This window comes from Salmo salar, chromosome ssa15 (assembly GCF_905237065.1).
Source record: "Salmo salar chromosome ssa15, Ssal_v3.1, whole genome shotgun sequence".
NCBI classification, from domain to species: Eukaryota; Metazoa; Chordata; class Actinopteri; order Salmoniformes; family Salmonidae; genus Salmo; species Salmo salar.
Genome location: NC_059456.1, coordinates 97,320,517 through 97,335,180, shown reverse-complemented (window position 1 = coordinate 97,335,180; position 14,664 = coordinate 97,320,517). Strand labels below are relative to the sequence as shown.

Sequence of the window (14,664 nt, the reverse complement as noted above, 5' to 3'; positions counted from 1 at the left end):
TGAATATATAGTTTCACAGACATATTGTTGCATTTTTTTCTGGTTTGTGCGAAATCGTTAAGAATAATATAAAACCTGTCTGCACACCACCAAGGTGAATTGGTTTAGTCTTGACTCTTGGTTAACAGTGTTGGGTAATGTATTGATGCTCGAGTGCCAAATCACCACAAATTTGTTTCTATTTGTCTTTGTTACTTCTTTTTGATATTTATGAGTCTTATTTTTGTATATATTTTTATATTTATACCGTTTTAAATGTTATGATTATTTATTTGTGTTGTTCCAAATGTATGAATAAAAATGACATTTAGTGCAGAACGGTGATTTTTTTCTTTGTTAGCGGGGGCAAATCTCTTCTTCTCTGCAACTGCGCACGTGTGTGAGTTTGAGTGAGCGACAGGGAGAACGAGTAAGAGAGAAAGGGGAGGTGTCTGAATCAGGACACATGGGTTTTGCACTTGAAAAACAAGGCGAGTTAAAATATATTATTATATTATTATAAGCGGTGCTATTTCAATTGGATCTACTTACACTAAGATCAGGCAAGCATGGTCAGCTGAATAGGATGTCTCATGGGGAATCCAGTCTCAGTGAGACCTGATGCAGAGAAAAAAAACATTAATGATCATCAACATAGCTAGTACAAACCTAGCTCTTACCAAGCCGGTTAGTAGGAATCAATACATTGAAGATCAGTGTATCAAAGAGAAAAAAGTAACATTTTGCACACAGAACTTACTGTCAATGACTATGGATTTGAGGAGGGCTGGTTCTGCTCTCTCCATTCCCTGGGATGTAGCAGAATAGATCACTGGTTACTGAGTGGGTGTAGAGGCCATGCATCAGGTCATTGACGCTTCAGGAACTGTAAAGACAGAGACGAATCATGATTAACCATTACCTAAGGTCTTCACTAAGTTAGACTTAGCCTAGCAAGTACATTGACTATGGTTCCCCTCAGCAATATGTCAGTCAGGCAGACAGACTGTGAGATATAGAGAGAGAGATGGACAGCAAAACATCGGCTATTTACATTTCTTAGTCAGCAGGTGGGATAACTACTGTACTACTTCCCTTTGTTCTCTCCTCCATCCAAGCTAGAAGATTCCTGCAAAAAAAAGAAAATCAATAATTGAAAAAGGCTGTTGAGAAGTGTAACTTCAGAATGAGTGTTGAGGGGGAGCAGTGATATACAAAATGTATTATATTGTCAAATATAAAACACACAAATATTCAAGAATCCTTGATGAATCAAGAAGAACTTCACATTCATATTGGGGCGTACACATTTCAAGAATTAGGCTAGCTAACAATGTCTCACACACACACACAATCAATGTTTCCTATTTGTATTAATCAACCACACACACACTCACAAAGCTAGCATGACACAATGTTGACATGATGAGAATCTTTTCTATAAGTTATTGTGATCATTATCTCTCTCCGTCACACACGCACAACACACACAAACACATAGCTAGCATGACAACGGACATGACAATGTTATCTAAAGCTATTTGCACTGGATAAGAGTGTCTGCTAAATGACTTGGAGTCAATACATTGAAGATCAGAGTATCAAAGAGAAACTCCATTGTGTCCTCCTCCCAGAGTGCTAAGAACCTTGGCGTGACCCTGGACAACACCCTGTCGTTCTCAACTAACATCAAGGCGGTGACCCAATCCTGTAGGTTCATGCTCTACAACATTTGCAGAGTACGACCCTGCCTCACACAGGAAGCGGCGCAGGTCCTAATCCAGGCACTTGTCATCTCCCGTCTGGATTACTGCAACTCGCTGTTGGCTGGGCTCCCTGCCTGTGCCATTAAACCCCTACAACTCATCCAGAACGCCGCAGCCCATCTGGTGTTCAACCTTCCCAAGTTCTCTCACGTAACCCCGCTCCTCCGCTCTCTCCACTGGCTTCCAGTTGAAGCTCGCATCCGCTACAAGACCATGGTGCTTGCCTACTGAGCTGTAAGGGGAACGGCACCTCCGTACCTTCAGGCTCTGATCAGGCCCTACACCCAAACAAGGGCACTGCGTTCATCCACCTCTGACCTGCTCGCCTCCCTACCTCTGAGGAAGCACAGTTCCCGCTCAGCCCAGTCAAAACTGTTCGCTGCTCTGGCACCCCAATGGTGGAACAAGCTCCCTCACGACGCCAGGACAGCAGAGTCAATCACCACCTTCCGGAGACACCTGAAACCCCACCTCTTTAAGGAATACCTGGGATAGGATAAAGTAATCCTTCTAACCCCCCCCCCCCTTAAAAGATTTAGATGCACTATTGTAAAGTGGTTGTTCCACTGGATATCATAAGGTGAATGCACCAATTTGTAAGTCGCTCTGGATAAGAGCGTCTGCTAAATGACTTAAATGTAAATGTAAATGACTTAAATGTAAATTTTAAATGTCTATTGTGATCATCATCTCTCCCTGGCTGTGAGAGAGAGCGAGAGAGCGAGAGAGAGAGAGAGAGAGAGAACACACACACACATTTCTGTCATTAACTAAACAGATACAGTAACAGAATGTCAAAACGTTAGCTAGCTAGCTATAACAGGTAAACTTACCATGTCCATGGAGGATTAGCCAGAGAGCTAATGTTAGCTAACTAAAATGAGCTAGCTAGCAAAACTTTCCTTGACGTTTTTCTCCCCAACAAATCGCTGCTTTACACTCTAAAAATAAAAAGGTTCCTAGACTATCCTTTAGGGTTTCTTCAAAGTTAAACTGTGGGGGAACCCCTACAAGTTCTTCAAAGTTAAACTGTGGGGGAACCCCTACGAGTTCTTCAAAGTTAAATTGTGGGGGAACCCCTACGAGTTCTTCAAAGTTAAATTGTGGGGGAACCCCTACAAGTTCTTCAAAGTTAAACTGTGGGGGAACCCTTATAATTTCTTCAAAGAACCCTTTAATGGATCCTCAAAGAACCTTTTGAAGAACCTTTCGGGGTTAATTTTTTAACTAACCCCCCTGTCCCTCATGCCCTATTATTAATAATAATAATAACAATACACATAACAATAACACCACAATATTTTAGTCCTCAGTGTTTATGATTTTAGTAGCAAAGAAGAATAATAAAATCTAAATGAGGTAAACTCCCAGCAGAGCCCCAAGTCCGATGGGAATATCCTCTGGCGTGTTGATGTTAATGTGTTGATGTTCTCCGTATCCATAGCCAGAATGATTTTACAGTGCATTGTGATCAAACAGGTTTCCTGTTATATTCATCAGAAGTGTAGGTAGGGTGAAGTCTGTGAATCCAAAAAAATTGTAATTATGCAGATGATTAACAAAACATGCACACAACAGAATTCATAGCTTGGTTTTTGTGTTGAATGTGAATGAAAAAAACCTGTTTTGATAATGACCTATGGGATATTCATTGAAATGGTAAGGGAGGACGATGGTAAATGCGAACTGCATGACGTACCAATTGACATACCTTTGTCAAAAGCGAGCTGCTCAGTCATCTGCACGCAATACAGCCAGCCTTCAACATATTCTTATAGCCTACATATTCTTACCTCTTGATATCCATTGAATTGTGTCCATTTTCTGTTTTAGAAAGACTGGCACACATATGAAAAGACAGATGGTATTATCATAAAACAATATAAAATTTAGATCATACAAGGGACAAACCTTACCTTAAATTGAGATCTTTACATTTTTCAGTTAAGTGCCTGCACCTGTTGTCCTTTCAAATCGAAATGTTTCAGTTGGGCAGTTAGGTTCCTGCAAGAACCCCCACCAACTAAGAAGGTTCCTTGATGAACCCCACCTCCTATGGGGTTCTTGGAAGAACCTTTTGGGAGCCATTTTCAGTGCCAAGAACCCTAAGGTTCTTCAATGAACTTTGAGGATCTTAGAAGAACCCATAATTTTTAGAGTGTAATAAAAACCTAAATGGCCTTACTCCTGAAAAAATGTATTGAGCTGTATAAGCTGAAGTGGATTCGGCCCGATTACCATTAACCCAGAGTAATATGATTCTGCCGGACTCTGTAAATTCTCAGCCCGCATGAAACCACCCAAGTCCGAGTCCATTCCGACTCCCCTGTATCTCAAACGGAATACGCCAGAGCCCAGCGTGTTGACTGGGTACAGTATGCCATGACACCCTGACCCGGTTTGGTGCGCTCTGCCAGCTGTTGTTTACCAAATGTGCTAAGCTGAATCATGCAAACCCTGTTGAAAAAGAACATTACTCAAATTGTTTTGAAACAGGAAAATTTAAACATTTACATCGCATTTAAAACATAATCCATGAATTATATAACCAATCACAAGCAGGGTGCCGCCCCTAACACTAATTGGCGAGCTGCCACTGCTCAGTGGTTGAACTTGACATTTTTGGCAACCTGTGAGATCAAAAGGCTGCAATATAAGTAGGCTAGTAGGCATAAGGAATATAATAGTATAGAATTCTCTCAAGAAATTAGTAGTATGCTACAACATTTAATTTCATGTTCCTTAAGGCCTAGCTAATGTTTTTATGAGCTACTATGATAAAGTAAGACAGTGGAAACAATGGCCTTATGGCATTTCACAGGTTTATCCGTCAAAAGTCATAAAATTGTTGAAATGACCCATCAAATATAGCCTACAGAGCCTTTGAATAATATGGTTTATTTAGGCTACTCCTGAGAAGTGACAGAACTATTGACCACGTAAAGTCATCAAAACCAAAATGTAATGACCATCCATGAGAGAGTAGTTTATGTCAAACACTGGACTAGATTCAGCAGTTCACCTCATTCAGATAAGTCTAGAAACTACACTGGACAGGACTAAGATGAAACTGTTATCTAGCTGACAGACGGCTGACAGGGATTTTGACTGAGTTGTCTTCAGCCAAGCTGAGTACTTGCTGGCCCTAGTATACACTCCGGGTCTTTTAGGCAATCCGCAGGCATCCCCAAAACTTGTCACGCCAACAATGTAGAATTTTTCCTGATCCTCACTGAAGCACTGGAGTGGACCTCCACTGTCTCCCTTCATAATGCAGTGAAAACAGAGTGTGTTTATGGTATTATCATGGCGAACACAACTTTATTCTAATGGACTATGTCCCAAATGGAACCCTATTTTCCATGAGCTCTGGTCAAAAGTAGTGCAGTATAAAGGGAATTGGGTGCCATTTTGGACACAGACATAATGGCCACCTCACCTGACATGTGTCGACCACCCCGGTCTCAGAGCCAGCACAGATCATTCCATTCTTGATGTAACCGTTGTACCAGTCGATCTGGTTACAAGTATTTTGCTCAAACAACTCCACCTCAGCTTCTTGCAGCGTGTCCATTGGCTTTCCTAAAGAGATACCAGACACACATTGTTCCAAGATGGTGTAAGACGTGTGTGTTTGTCTTTGTCTTATCCCGTGGCTTATCCCATGTAAATAGCCAGTCTTTTTCGTATATATCTTAATCTCACTTTCTATCTACGAACTAAATATACTTTCCTGCAACCCGCCTCACCCAATGTGGTACGGATCTGCAATTTTTATTCCTTATAACTGGAACTTCCATCAGGAGCTAGCCAGCTAATTAGCTACTAGTCTTTGTTAGCCACGGCTAGCGGTTTTCACTTTTTTCTCGGTCATCAGCCAGCCAGCCAGCCAGCCAGCCAGCCTTAGCTCAGACAACACTTGCCTGTCTGCACAGCGCGATATCAACCCAGAGCATATCGGACTGCTTCTCTCTACCACATCACCGGATTCCTGCCACTCTGGATCATTACACCGGATCATCGCAGCTAGCTATCTGCAAACAAGTGGCTACTGTTAGCTAACGCCTCTGTCCCGAAGCAAGCACCAGCTAGCCTCGAGCTAGGCCCATATACCAGCTAATTCTAGGGCTACAATACCTCCTTTGCCAATTGGCCTGGACTCTTTATTGTCGACACGGAGCCCCGCCGATCCATCACAACTGGACTGCCGACGTGATCGCCCGATGTGGTCAACAGGCTATTATGTTACGATGTCACCGAAGAACCATCTACTAGCCCCGGCCCGCTAGCTTTTCTGAACGCTGTGTCCCCTGCTCACCAAGCATAGTAGTGACTACCGAACGGCACCCTGACTCACCTATTGTTGCTCTTTTGACCCTATGATCACTCGGCTACACAGCTGATGCCCCCTGGACTGTTTCAATAACACGGTACCTCATTTTTTTTACCTGTCGGCCCCAGCCTCGAACTCAGGTCCTGTATGTACCTAACTGACCTTTCATCGCCATTTACCCGTTGTCTTAGCTCTCCTGATCAACACCTTTGTTTGCTTTATGACTCTCTAATGTCAATATGTCTTGCCTACTACTGTCCTGGCTAGTTCTTACTGTTTTATTTCACTGTAGAGCCCTCAGCCCCACTCAAAATGCCTTAGATAGCTCTTTTGTCCCAGAGACGAGACCTCTCTCATCGTCACTCAACGCCTAGGTTTACCTGCACTGTACTCGCATCCTACCATACCATTGTCTGTACATTTTGCCCTGAATCTACTCTACCACGCCCATAAATCTGCTCCTTTTATTCTCTGTCCCCAACGCACTAGACGACCAGTTCTTCTAGCCTTTAGCCGTACCCTTATCGTACTCCTTCGCTGTTCCTCTGGTGAAGTAGAGGTTAACCCAGGCCCTGTAGCCACCAGTTCCGCTCCTATTCCCCAGGCACTATCATTTGTTGACTTCTGTAACCGTAAAAGTGTTGGTTTCATGCATGTTAACATCAGAAGCCTCATCCCTAAGTTTGTTTTATTCACTGCTTTAGCACACTCCACTTACCCTGATGTCCTAGCCGTGTCTGAATCCTGGCTTAGGAAGGCCACCAAAGATTCAATCCCCAACTACAACATTTTCTGCCAAGATAGAACTGCCAAAGGGGGTGGAGTTGCAATCTACCTCAGCGATAGCCTGCAGAGTTCTGTCATGCTATCCAGGTCTCTGCCCAAACAGTTCGAGCTTCTACTTTTAAAAATCCACCTTTCCAGAAATAAGTCTCTCACTGTTGCCGCTTGTTATAGACTCCCCTCAGCCCCCAGCTGTGCCCTGAACACCACATGTGAATTAACTGCCCCCCATTTAGCTTCAGAGTTTTTACTGTTAGGTTACCTAAACTGGGATATGCTTAACACCCCGGCCGTCCTACAATCTAAGCTAGATGCCCTCAATCTTACAGAAATTATCAAGGAACCTACCAGGTACAACCCTAAATCCGTAAACACGGGCACCCTCATAGATATCATCCTGACCAACCTGCCCTCTAAATACACCTCTGCTGTCTTCAACCAGGATCTCAGTGATCACTGCCTCATTGCCTGCGTCCGTAATGGGTCCGCGGTCAAACGACCACCCCTCATCACTGTCAAAAGCTCCATAAAACACTTCAGGCCAGGCCTTTCTAGTCGACCTGGCCCTGGTATCCTGGAAAGATATTGACCTCATTCCAACAGTAGAGGATGCCTGGTTATTCTTAAAAAGTGCTTTCCTCACCATCTTAAATAAGCATGCCCCATTCAAAAAATGTAGAACTAAGAACAGATATAGCCCTTAGTTCACTCCAGACTTGACTGTCCTTGACCAGCACAAAAACATCCTGTGGCGTTCTGCATTAGCATCGAATAGCCCCCGCGATATGCAACTTTTCAGGGAAGTTTGGAACAAATAGACACAGGCAGTTAGCAAAGCAAAGACTAGCTTTTTCAAACAGAAATTTGAATCCTGTAGCTCTAACTCCAAAAAATTCTGGGACACTAAAGTTCATCAAGAATAATACCACCTCCCAGCTGCCCACTGCACTGAGGCTTGGAAACACTGTCACCACCAATAAATCTACGATAATCGATCATTTCAATAAGCATTCTTCTACGGCTGGCCATGCTTTCCACCTGGCTATCCCTACCCTGGTCAACAGCTCTGCATCCCCCACAGCAACTTGCCCAAGCCTCCCCCATTTCTCCTTCACCCAAATCCAGATAGCTGATGTTCTGAAAGAGCTGCAAAACCTGGACCCCTACAAATCAGCTGGGCTAGACAATCTGGACCCTTTCTTTCTAAAATTATCTGCCACAATTGTTGCAACCCCTATTACTAGCCTGTTCAACCTCTCTTTCGTATTGTCTGAGATCTCTAAAGATTGGAAAGCTGCCGCGGTCATCCCCCTCTTCAAAGGAGGAGACACTTTAGACCCAAACTGTTACAGACCTAAATCTATCCTACCCTGCCTTTCTAAAGTCTTCGAAAGCCAAGTTAACAAACAGATCACCAACCATTTCGAATCCCACCGTACCTTCTCCGCTATGCAATCTGGTTTCCGAGCGGGTCATGGGTGCACCTCAGCCACACTCAAGGTCCTAAAAGATATCATAACCGCCATCGATAAAAGACAATACTGTGCAGCCGTCTTCATCGACCTGGCCATCACCACATTCTTATCAGCAGACTCAACAGCCTTGGTTTCTCAAATGACTGCCTCGCCTGGTTCACCAACTACTTCTCAGATAGAGTTCAGAGTCAAATCGGAGAGCCTGTTGTCCGGACCTCGGTCAGTCTCTATGGGGGTGCCACAGGGTTCAATTTCTTGGGCCGACTCTTTTGTTCTGTATACATCAATGATGTCGCTCTTGCTGCTGGAGATTCTCGGATCCACCTCTACGCAGACGACACCATTCTGTATACTTCTGGCCCTTCTTTGGACACTGTGCTAACAAACCTCCAGACGAGCTTCAATGCCATACAACACTCCTTCCGTGGCCTCCAACTGCTCTTAAATGCAAGTAAAATTAAATGCATGCTCTTCAACCGCTCGCTGCCCGTCGAGCATCACTACTCTGGACAGTTCTGACTTAGAATATGTGGACAACTACAAATACCTAGGTGTCTGGTTAGACTGTAAACTCTCCTTCCAGACTCACATTAAGCATCTCCAATCCGAAATTAAATCTAGAATTGGTTTCCTATTTCGCAACAAAGCATTCTTCACTCATGCTGCCAAACATTCCCTCGTAAAACTGACTATCCTACCGATCCTCGACTTCAGCGATGTCATTTACAAAATAGCTTCCAACACTCTACTCAGCAAATTGGATGTAGTCTATCACAGTGCCATCCGTTTTGTCATCAAAGCCCCATACACTACCAATCACTGCGACCTGTATGCTCTCGTTGGCTGCCCTCTCTTCATATTCGTCGCCAATCCCACTGGCTCCAGGTCATCTATACGTTTTTGCTAGGTAAAGCCCTGCCTTATCTCAGATCACTGGTCATCATAGCAGCACCCACCCGTAGCACGCGCTCCAGCAGGTATATTTCACTGGTCATCCCCAAAGCCAACTCCTCATTTAGCTGCCTTTCCTTCCAGTTCTCTGCTGCCAATGACTGGAACAAATTGCAAAAATTACTGAAGCTGGAGTCTTATATCTCCCTCACTAACTTTAAGCATCAGCTGTCAGAGCAGCTTAATGATCACTGCACCTGTACACAGCCCATCGGTAAATAGTCCACCCAACTACCTCATCCCCATATTGTTACTTATTTTTTTGCTCCTTTGCACCCCACTATCTCTACTCTGCTCTCAACCCCCCCATATAACACAAACACATCCATTTGAGAAGACCACAGGGTCAGCCACAGTACAGGGTCATCTTCTGCACATCTATCACTCCAGTGTTTAATTGCTAAATTGTAATTATTTTGCCACTATGGCCAATTTATTGCATTACCTCCCTAATCTTACTACATTTGCACACACTGTATATAGATTTTTCTATTGTGTTATTGACTGTACGTTTGTTTATCCCATGTGTAACTCTGTTGTTTGTGTCGCACTGCTTTGCTTTATCTTGGCCAGGTCGCAGTTGTAATGTAATTGAGAACTTGTTCTCAACTGGCCTAAATGTTTAAATAAAGGTGAAATAAAAATAAATAAAAAAACATGCTGTGTTCATCTACTGCTAAATTCAACATTCAGCACTGTTATACCCTCATAGCCTGGTCCCAGAAATGTTTGTGCAATCATGTCAACTCCTTGTCATGCATGACAAGGAGTGGCATGATGGCACAAACAAACTGGTACCCAGGCTAAGGCTCTTAACGCCTAAACTTCTCTTCATCCAGGGGTGCTGCACTGTGGCTGACCCTGTGGTCCTCTCAAATCAATGTGTTTGTGTTATACGAGGGGGTTGAGAGCAGAGCAGGAGGCCAGTTTCCGATGTTACAGTTTGATTGATAACGGTTGTATTGTATCATATTGTATTGTAATTTCCTAATAGATCCCACACAAACCTTTGAAAGAAGTGCTGCCCCAACCACTGACGAAACACTGGTTGAGGTTTAAGTTGAACTCCTCCATCTCGTCTTCCACTGTACAGACAGGCTGGACAAAGTCTGTGTACTCCAGGGGAGAGCTGAGATGCAGAAGAGCTATGTCGTTGGAGTAGCTGGGGTGGTGGAACTTCTCATGAGCTCTGACCTCCACAACATAGCGGCGCTGGGAGTACCGCCCTGGTTCTGTTAGTACGTTGAGTCCTGCCACCACGCGCAGACTGGACATCCTATGGGGTCTGGGTGCAGCAAAAGCAGTTGGGGGGGGTTAAACAGAAATTATTATTTTGAGCATTAGAGTATCAGCAGCTTTTTCCATCGTTTACTGACTAGAAGGAAAAAGGCAATATTGAAGGATGAGAGAGTATGTATCTGTCAATGCAATGTAATTTCTAAGTTAAATCCTTTTGTCTTATTAAGCCTATAAGCAATTGAAAATATTTTTTATCAGTGACACTTTCAATGATGTATCTCAAGTGATTGTAGCCTACCTGTTCATCTGTTTGGCTTTATCTTTTTGCATGTATGATTAGGCATGGTGATGGCTGGGTAGCCTATGTAGATTTAATATAAGCTATCCATGTAATGTATTTCATGTTGGTTATATAGATGACTCACGGAACGATAGTGAAGCAGTGTGCAGCGGTGAGCACCCAGAGGCTGTTGAGGACGGTCCCGCCACAGAGGTGCCAGGACCTCACCTGCACGCTGACCTGCCAAGGCCATGCACCCAAAGGTGCATTGCGCCCTCCAACAACACGTGACCCTCCTGGATCGTCCACCAACGGCCGCTGTCCGCATGCTGTCATCACCAACGCAGAATAATGTAAATGTAGAATGTAAATGTAAGTTTCTGTTGAAAGTTATGCAGGTCAAGCATGCGCACTAATGATTACATATGAAACTGATTATCACAGTAGGCCGAGTATGGCAAAAGTAAACACCCTTTACTCTGCTTATCATAATCGGTGTAAGGTCTTAATCAAAGTAAACATACACTGATTAAAACACCTGGTTTTCTGATTAAAACACCTGGTTTCGAATTATTAGGACAAGTGAACGATTTAATCGGCGTTCCAGCGGTATATTTAATCTGCGCATGTGCCAGCACCGGTAGCACAAGCCTCCCTCAGTAGGCTGGAATCAGCTTTCGCGTCATCGCTTATTGGCAACATTTTGCGCGCTCGTTGCGCACAAGTCTTTTCATGATACATCTGGTATTGATCTATGACTTACTTTCTTGTGCTGAAACTTCAGATAGCAATACACTTATGGACAGGGCACATTGTAAAAAGATTCCAAATGTCCTAAAGTCCATCTTTATGTGAGGAAAATGTAGGTGGACTAAACTGGCAGGTGGCTTGGTGGATCTCCAATCATTGCTTGATTCATTCATGTATTGTTCCAAAGCAAAGAGGTGTCGGCTTTGTGACGTAAAAGTTTGGTCACAATTGTTTTACTGTAGGCTATGTGTGAGGTCACTTATCAATAACTAGGGACTGGGATAATGTCGATACCGGCTATCATAGGCTACAATATCATTTCATATTTTCCATATAATTATTTGCAACGAATATTAGGCCCAATTTACGCAGTGTCTCGTGTCATCACTGTAGCCCACATCAATAGCCTAATGATCACTTACAGACAGTAAAACATTATTGTATGCCAACAACTCATTAGGCTACATTGGCCACGATGTAGGTCTGCAGTAGCCTAAACGGCATATCATCCATCATAAATCTTACAAGACTGAAAAAAGTGGTCCACAATTGTCAGCTGATATGGCCCATTCAGTTGCTGTGCCTGTGCTGAACGCCCTACAGGCTAGTATTTTTAACTATTTCACCTCTTGTCGAGGTATTTGAACAAAAGTTAGATAACAATTCACCTCTTTAGTTTGTTCATATGTACAGTATGTCTGTTTTTGACGCACAAATGAATGGTGGTGGTGGTCACTGATTTCTTCAGTAAAATGCAATTGCCGACACTCCCTTACATTTCTGCTGAGAGTCATCAATTATGCAGCCAGGGTAGCTGCAAGCACTGAGAGGTAGCAGCTACAATATGGCGGCAACCCCCGTTTCTCCTGAATCGTTTCGACATCTGCAGTCGAGCAACGCCTTTCTGGGTTCCTTGTAATGCTTATAAAGTAGGTCAATTCTTAGCTTTTTCTAAAATGGTTGCATGTTTTGATGAATTGGTTGGTTCTATAGTCTCAATAACCTGATAAAAATGTCGCAGAGCCGCTCTCTGACCAGCATCTTCTTATTTTTTGCTTGAATTGGCTGCCTGCCTTAGCCTCAAACTGATTCCCGTTATATTTAAGCTTAATCGATATATTGCTAATATCCTTCACTGAGCTAGCCATAATATTGTTCAGACAAATAGGAAAAACTATAAGGCGACGATGGCCACAATTCTGACAGCTTCAAAAACTCAACGATTTAAATATTTTTAAAAAATTATGATTATCAAACAACTAGTTATGATTTTGTGCTTAAATTGTATTTCATTTCGTGGTAGTTATGAAACGCTGCCAATATTGGCGTCAGTAGCCTGACGAGATCATTCTCTCCCCATCTTCCTCCAAAATGCTCATCCATCTAATCGAGCCTATTCTAACATGTAGGGGTGTTTTCTGTGGTGCCAGAGCCTTTGAAACTATGCTGCTATCCTCCACCACTCTTTTTCATCAACCTTTCATCTCAAAATTGATAATCAAAGCAAGAACCTTACAACCAGTGTAATTTCGTTGCATACATATACCCTGGTATCGATCAGGTGGTCGACATGGCTTTACGGGTGTGGTAGCCTACATCTCGTCTTCCTTCAGTTGGAGCCGACTTTAGGACTAGGCAGCGCGTAAAACGCTCAGAATATCCTAGAAACATTGAATTATCGGAGAAAATGATTTTTCCTGAGTCTACTATGTTGATTGCGATAAGGTAGGACTATGTGTTCAACATGGGACATTTTGCACGGTGGGAAAATATAACCGCTTAAAAACCTAACATAGAAACCACCCACTGCAGCATTTCGTTGTGTTTCCTAGGCTGTGATGTGCCGCACTTTTGGGTAGGCTGGTGCTGAACGCGTACATTGCAATATCTGTGCACGATGGTTAATTTGTCGTATTATGTACAGTAAGTCTACAAACTGACTTTGTGATAAGATTGGCAACGGTAGAATGATCGATATTAAAACACACGTTTTGTTATACATCAAAACATTCAGTGCTACTCGATTGACGGTGTTTAGCCTATTACTCCTCAGATTAGATAACAACGACACACTAAACTAGTGTGCATGTCTTTGGCAGGGAGATTGCTGTCATTGAGTTTGTAGTAAACAATAGTAGTCTGAAATGGATAGGGCCATCGACTGCCAGGAACATGGCAGGTTCTGGTGCAACACACTGAGATCTGCCTCCTTCGTTACATAATATACATTGCCATTTGACATCATACCATGTCGCTGAATGTGTATCCTAGGCTATGTTTGGAAAATGTTTGTCATTAAGTGAAGTAAGGACATTTGAAGTAGCCACGGGTTTCCCTGTGAGACACCGTCGTTAACAGTAAGAGCTGCATGGCGCTTTCTGTATACTCTGTCTACGATGGTTACATAAAACTAGCCCGGTGAACCGGCACCGGATGAAAGAAAATGACAGAAAATGGTTCATTTCGTATTATGTCCCACTGGGTCCAAGCAAGAATAGAATATGAGGGATGGTTGCTATCGAAGTTATGGTGATGCATAGGCTAGCCTAATCTTACATTAGCCAGTGTGATAACATTTACGTAGGTAAGTAAACGCTGTAGCCTGAAAAAACATTTGATATTGCTTGTGTTTGTTTAATCAACGGAACATATTCCATTATCGGATTATACGACACCTGCAGCACCATATCCTTGTTAGTATTAATGTAGCCTATGACTTTAGACTCATGGCCTGCATCCTAAGATCCATTTCTGCCCAAATATCTTGTCCTGTTATCATTAACGCCCCAATGCAATACTTTTTCGGAGTAAATCAATCAAAGAAAAAGAGTGTGCATGTTGATATTGCATTGAAAATGATTTTTGTTACAAGATATTTGAGCCACAACTCTCTCGCTTGCCTCTCTCGATCTTGTGGTGCTGAAATGGACAGCGCCCGTGACAGGCGCGGGACGAGGGACAGATAACTGCATTCCAATCCCTTTTCCCTTCTTTCTCTTATCTCTGATTTTAGGCTGCAATATTGTTGCTATTCTAACCTGTTAATAAAAGTGTTTCGGGCTGCCTGTAAGGTTGGTTACGTTGTCAATCCCTGTATTTAGTTATATT

At 43.0% G+C, this 14,664-nt stretch overlaps 2 protein-coding genes across 6 annotated transcripts in view; one reads left to right on the top strand and one right to left on the bottom strand.

The window, feature by feature from the left end:
- Positions 1–3,815: 3,815 nt before the first annotated feature.
- On the bottom strand, positions 3,816–11,741 carry LOC106572794 (transmembrane protease serine 12). Its single transcript, XM_014147272.2, has 5 exons — positions 11,570–11,741; positions 10,952–11,135; positions 10,295–10,572; positions 5,185–5,327; positions 3,816–5,009 (listed from the first exon to the last, which is right to left on the bottom strand). Exons 1-5 carry the CDS (start codon positions 11,727–11,729, stop codon positions 4,773–4,775), a joined length of 1,002 nt encoding a protein of 333 aa, XP_014002747.2. The 5' UTR covers positions 11,730–11,741; the 3' UTR covers positions 3,816–4,772.
- A 597-nt stretch (positions 11,742–12,338) lies between these two features.
- Positions 12,339–14,664, top strand: part of LOC106572732 (sodium channel protein type 8 subunit alpha) — a 126,323-nt gene continuing 123,997 nt past the window's right edge. For 4 of the 5 annotated variants that reach the window (XM_045696377.1, XM_045696375.1, XM_045696376.1 and 1 more), the window contains exon 1: positions 12,339–12,485. The gene's annotated coding sequence lies outside the window, so the exon portion shown is untranslated. Of the gene's footprint in view, positions 12,486–12,981; positions 13,282–14,664 lie in introns of those variants that run through there. The other variant, XM_045696374.1, reaches the window with a different exon arrangement.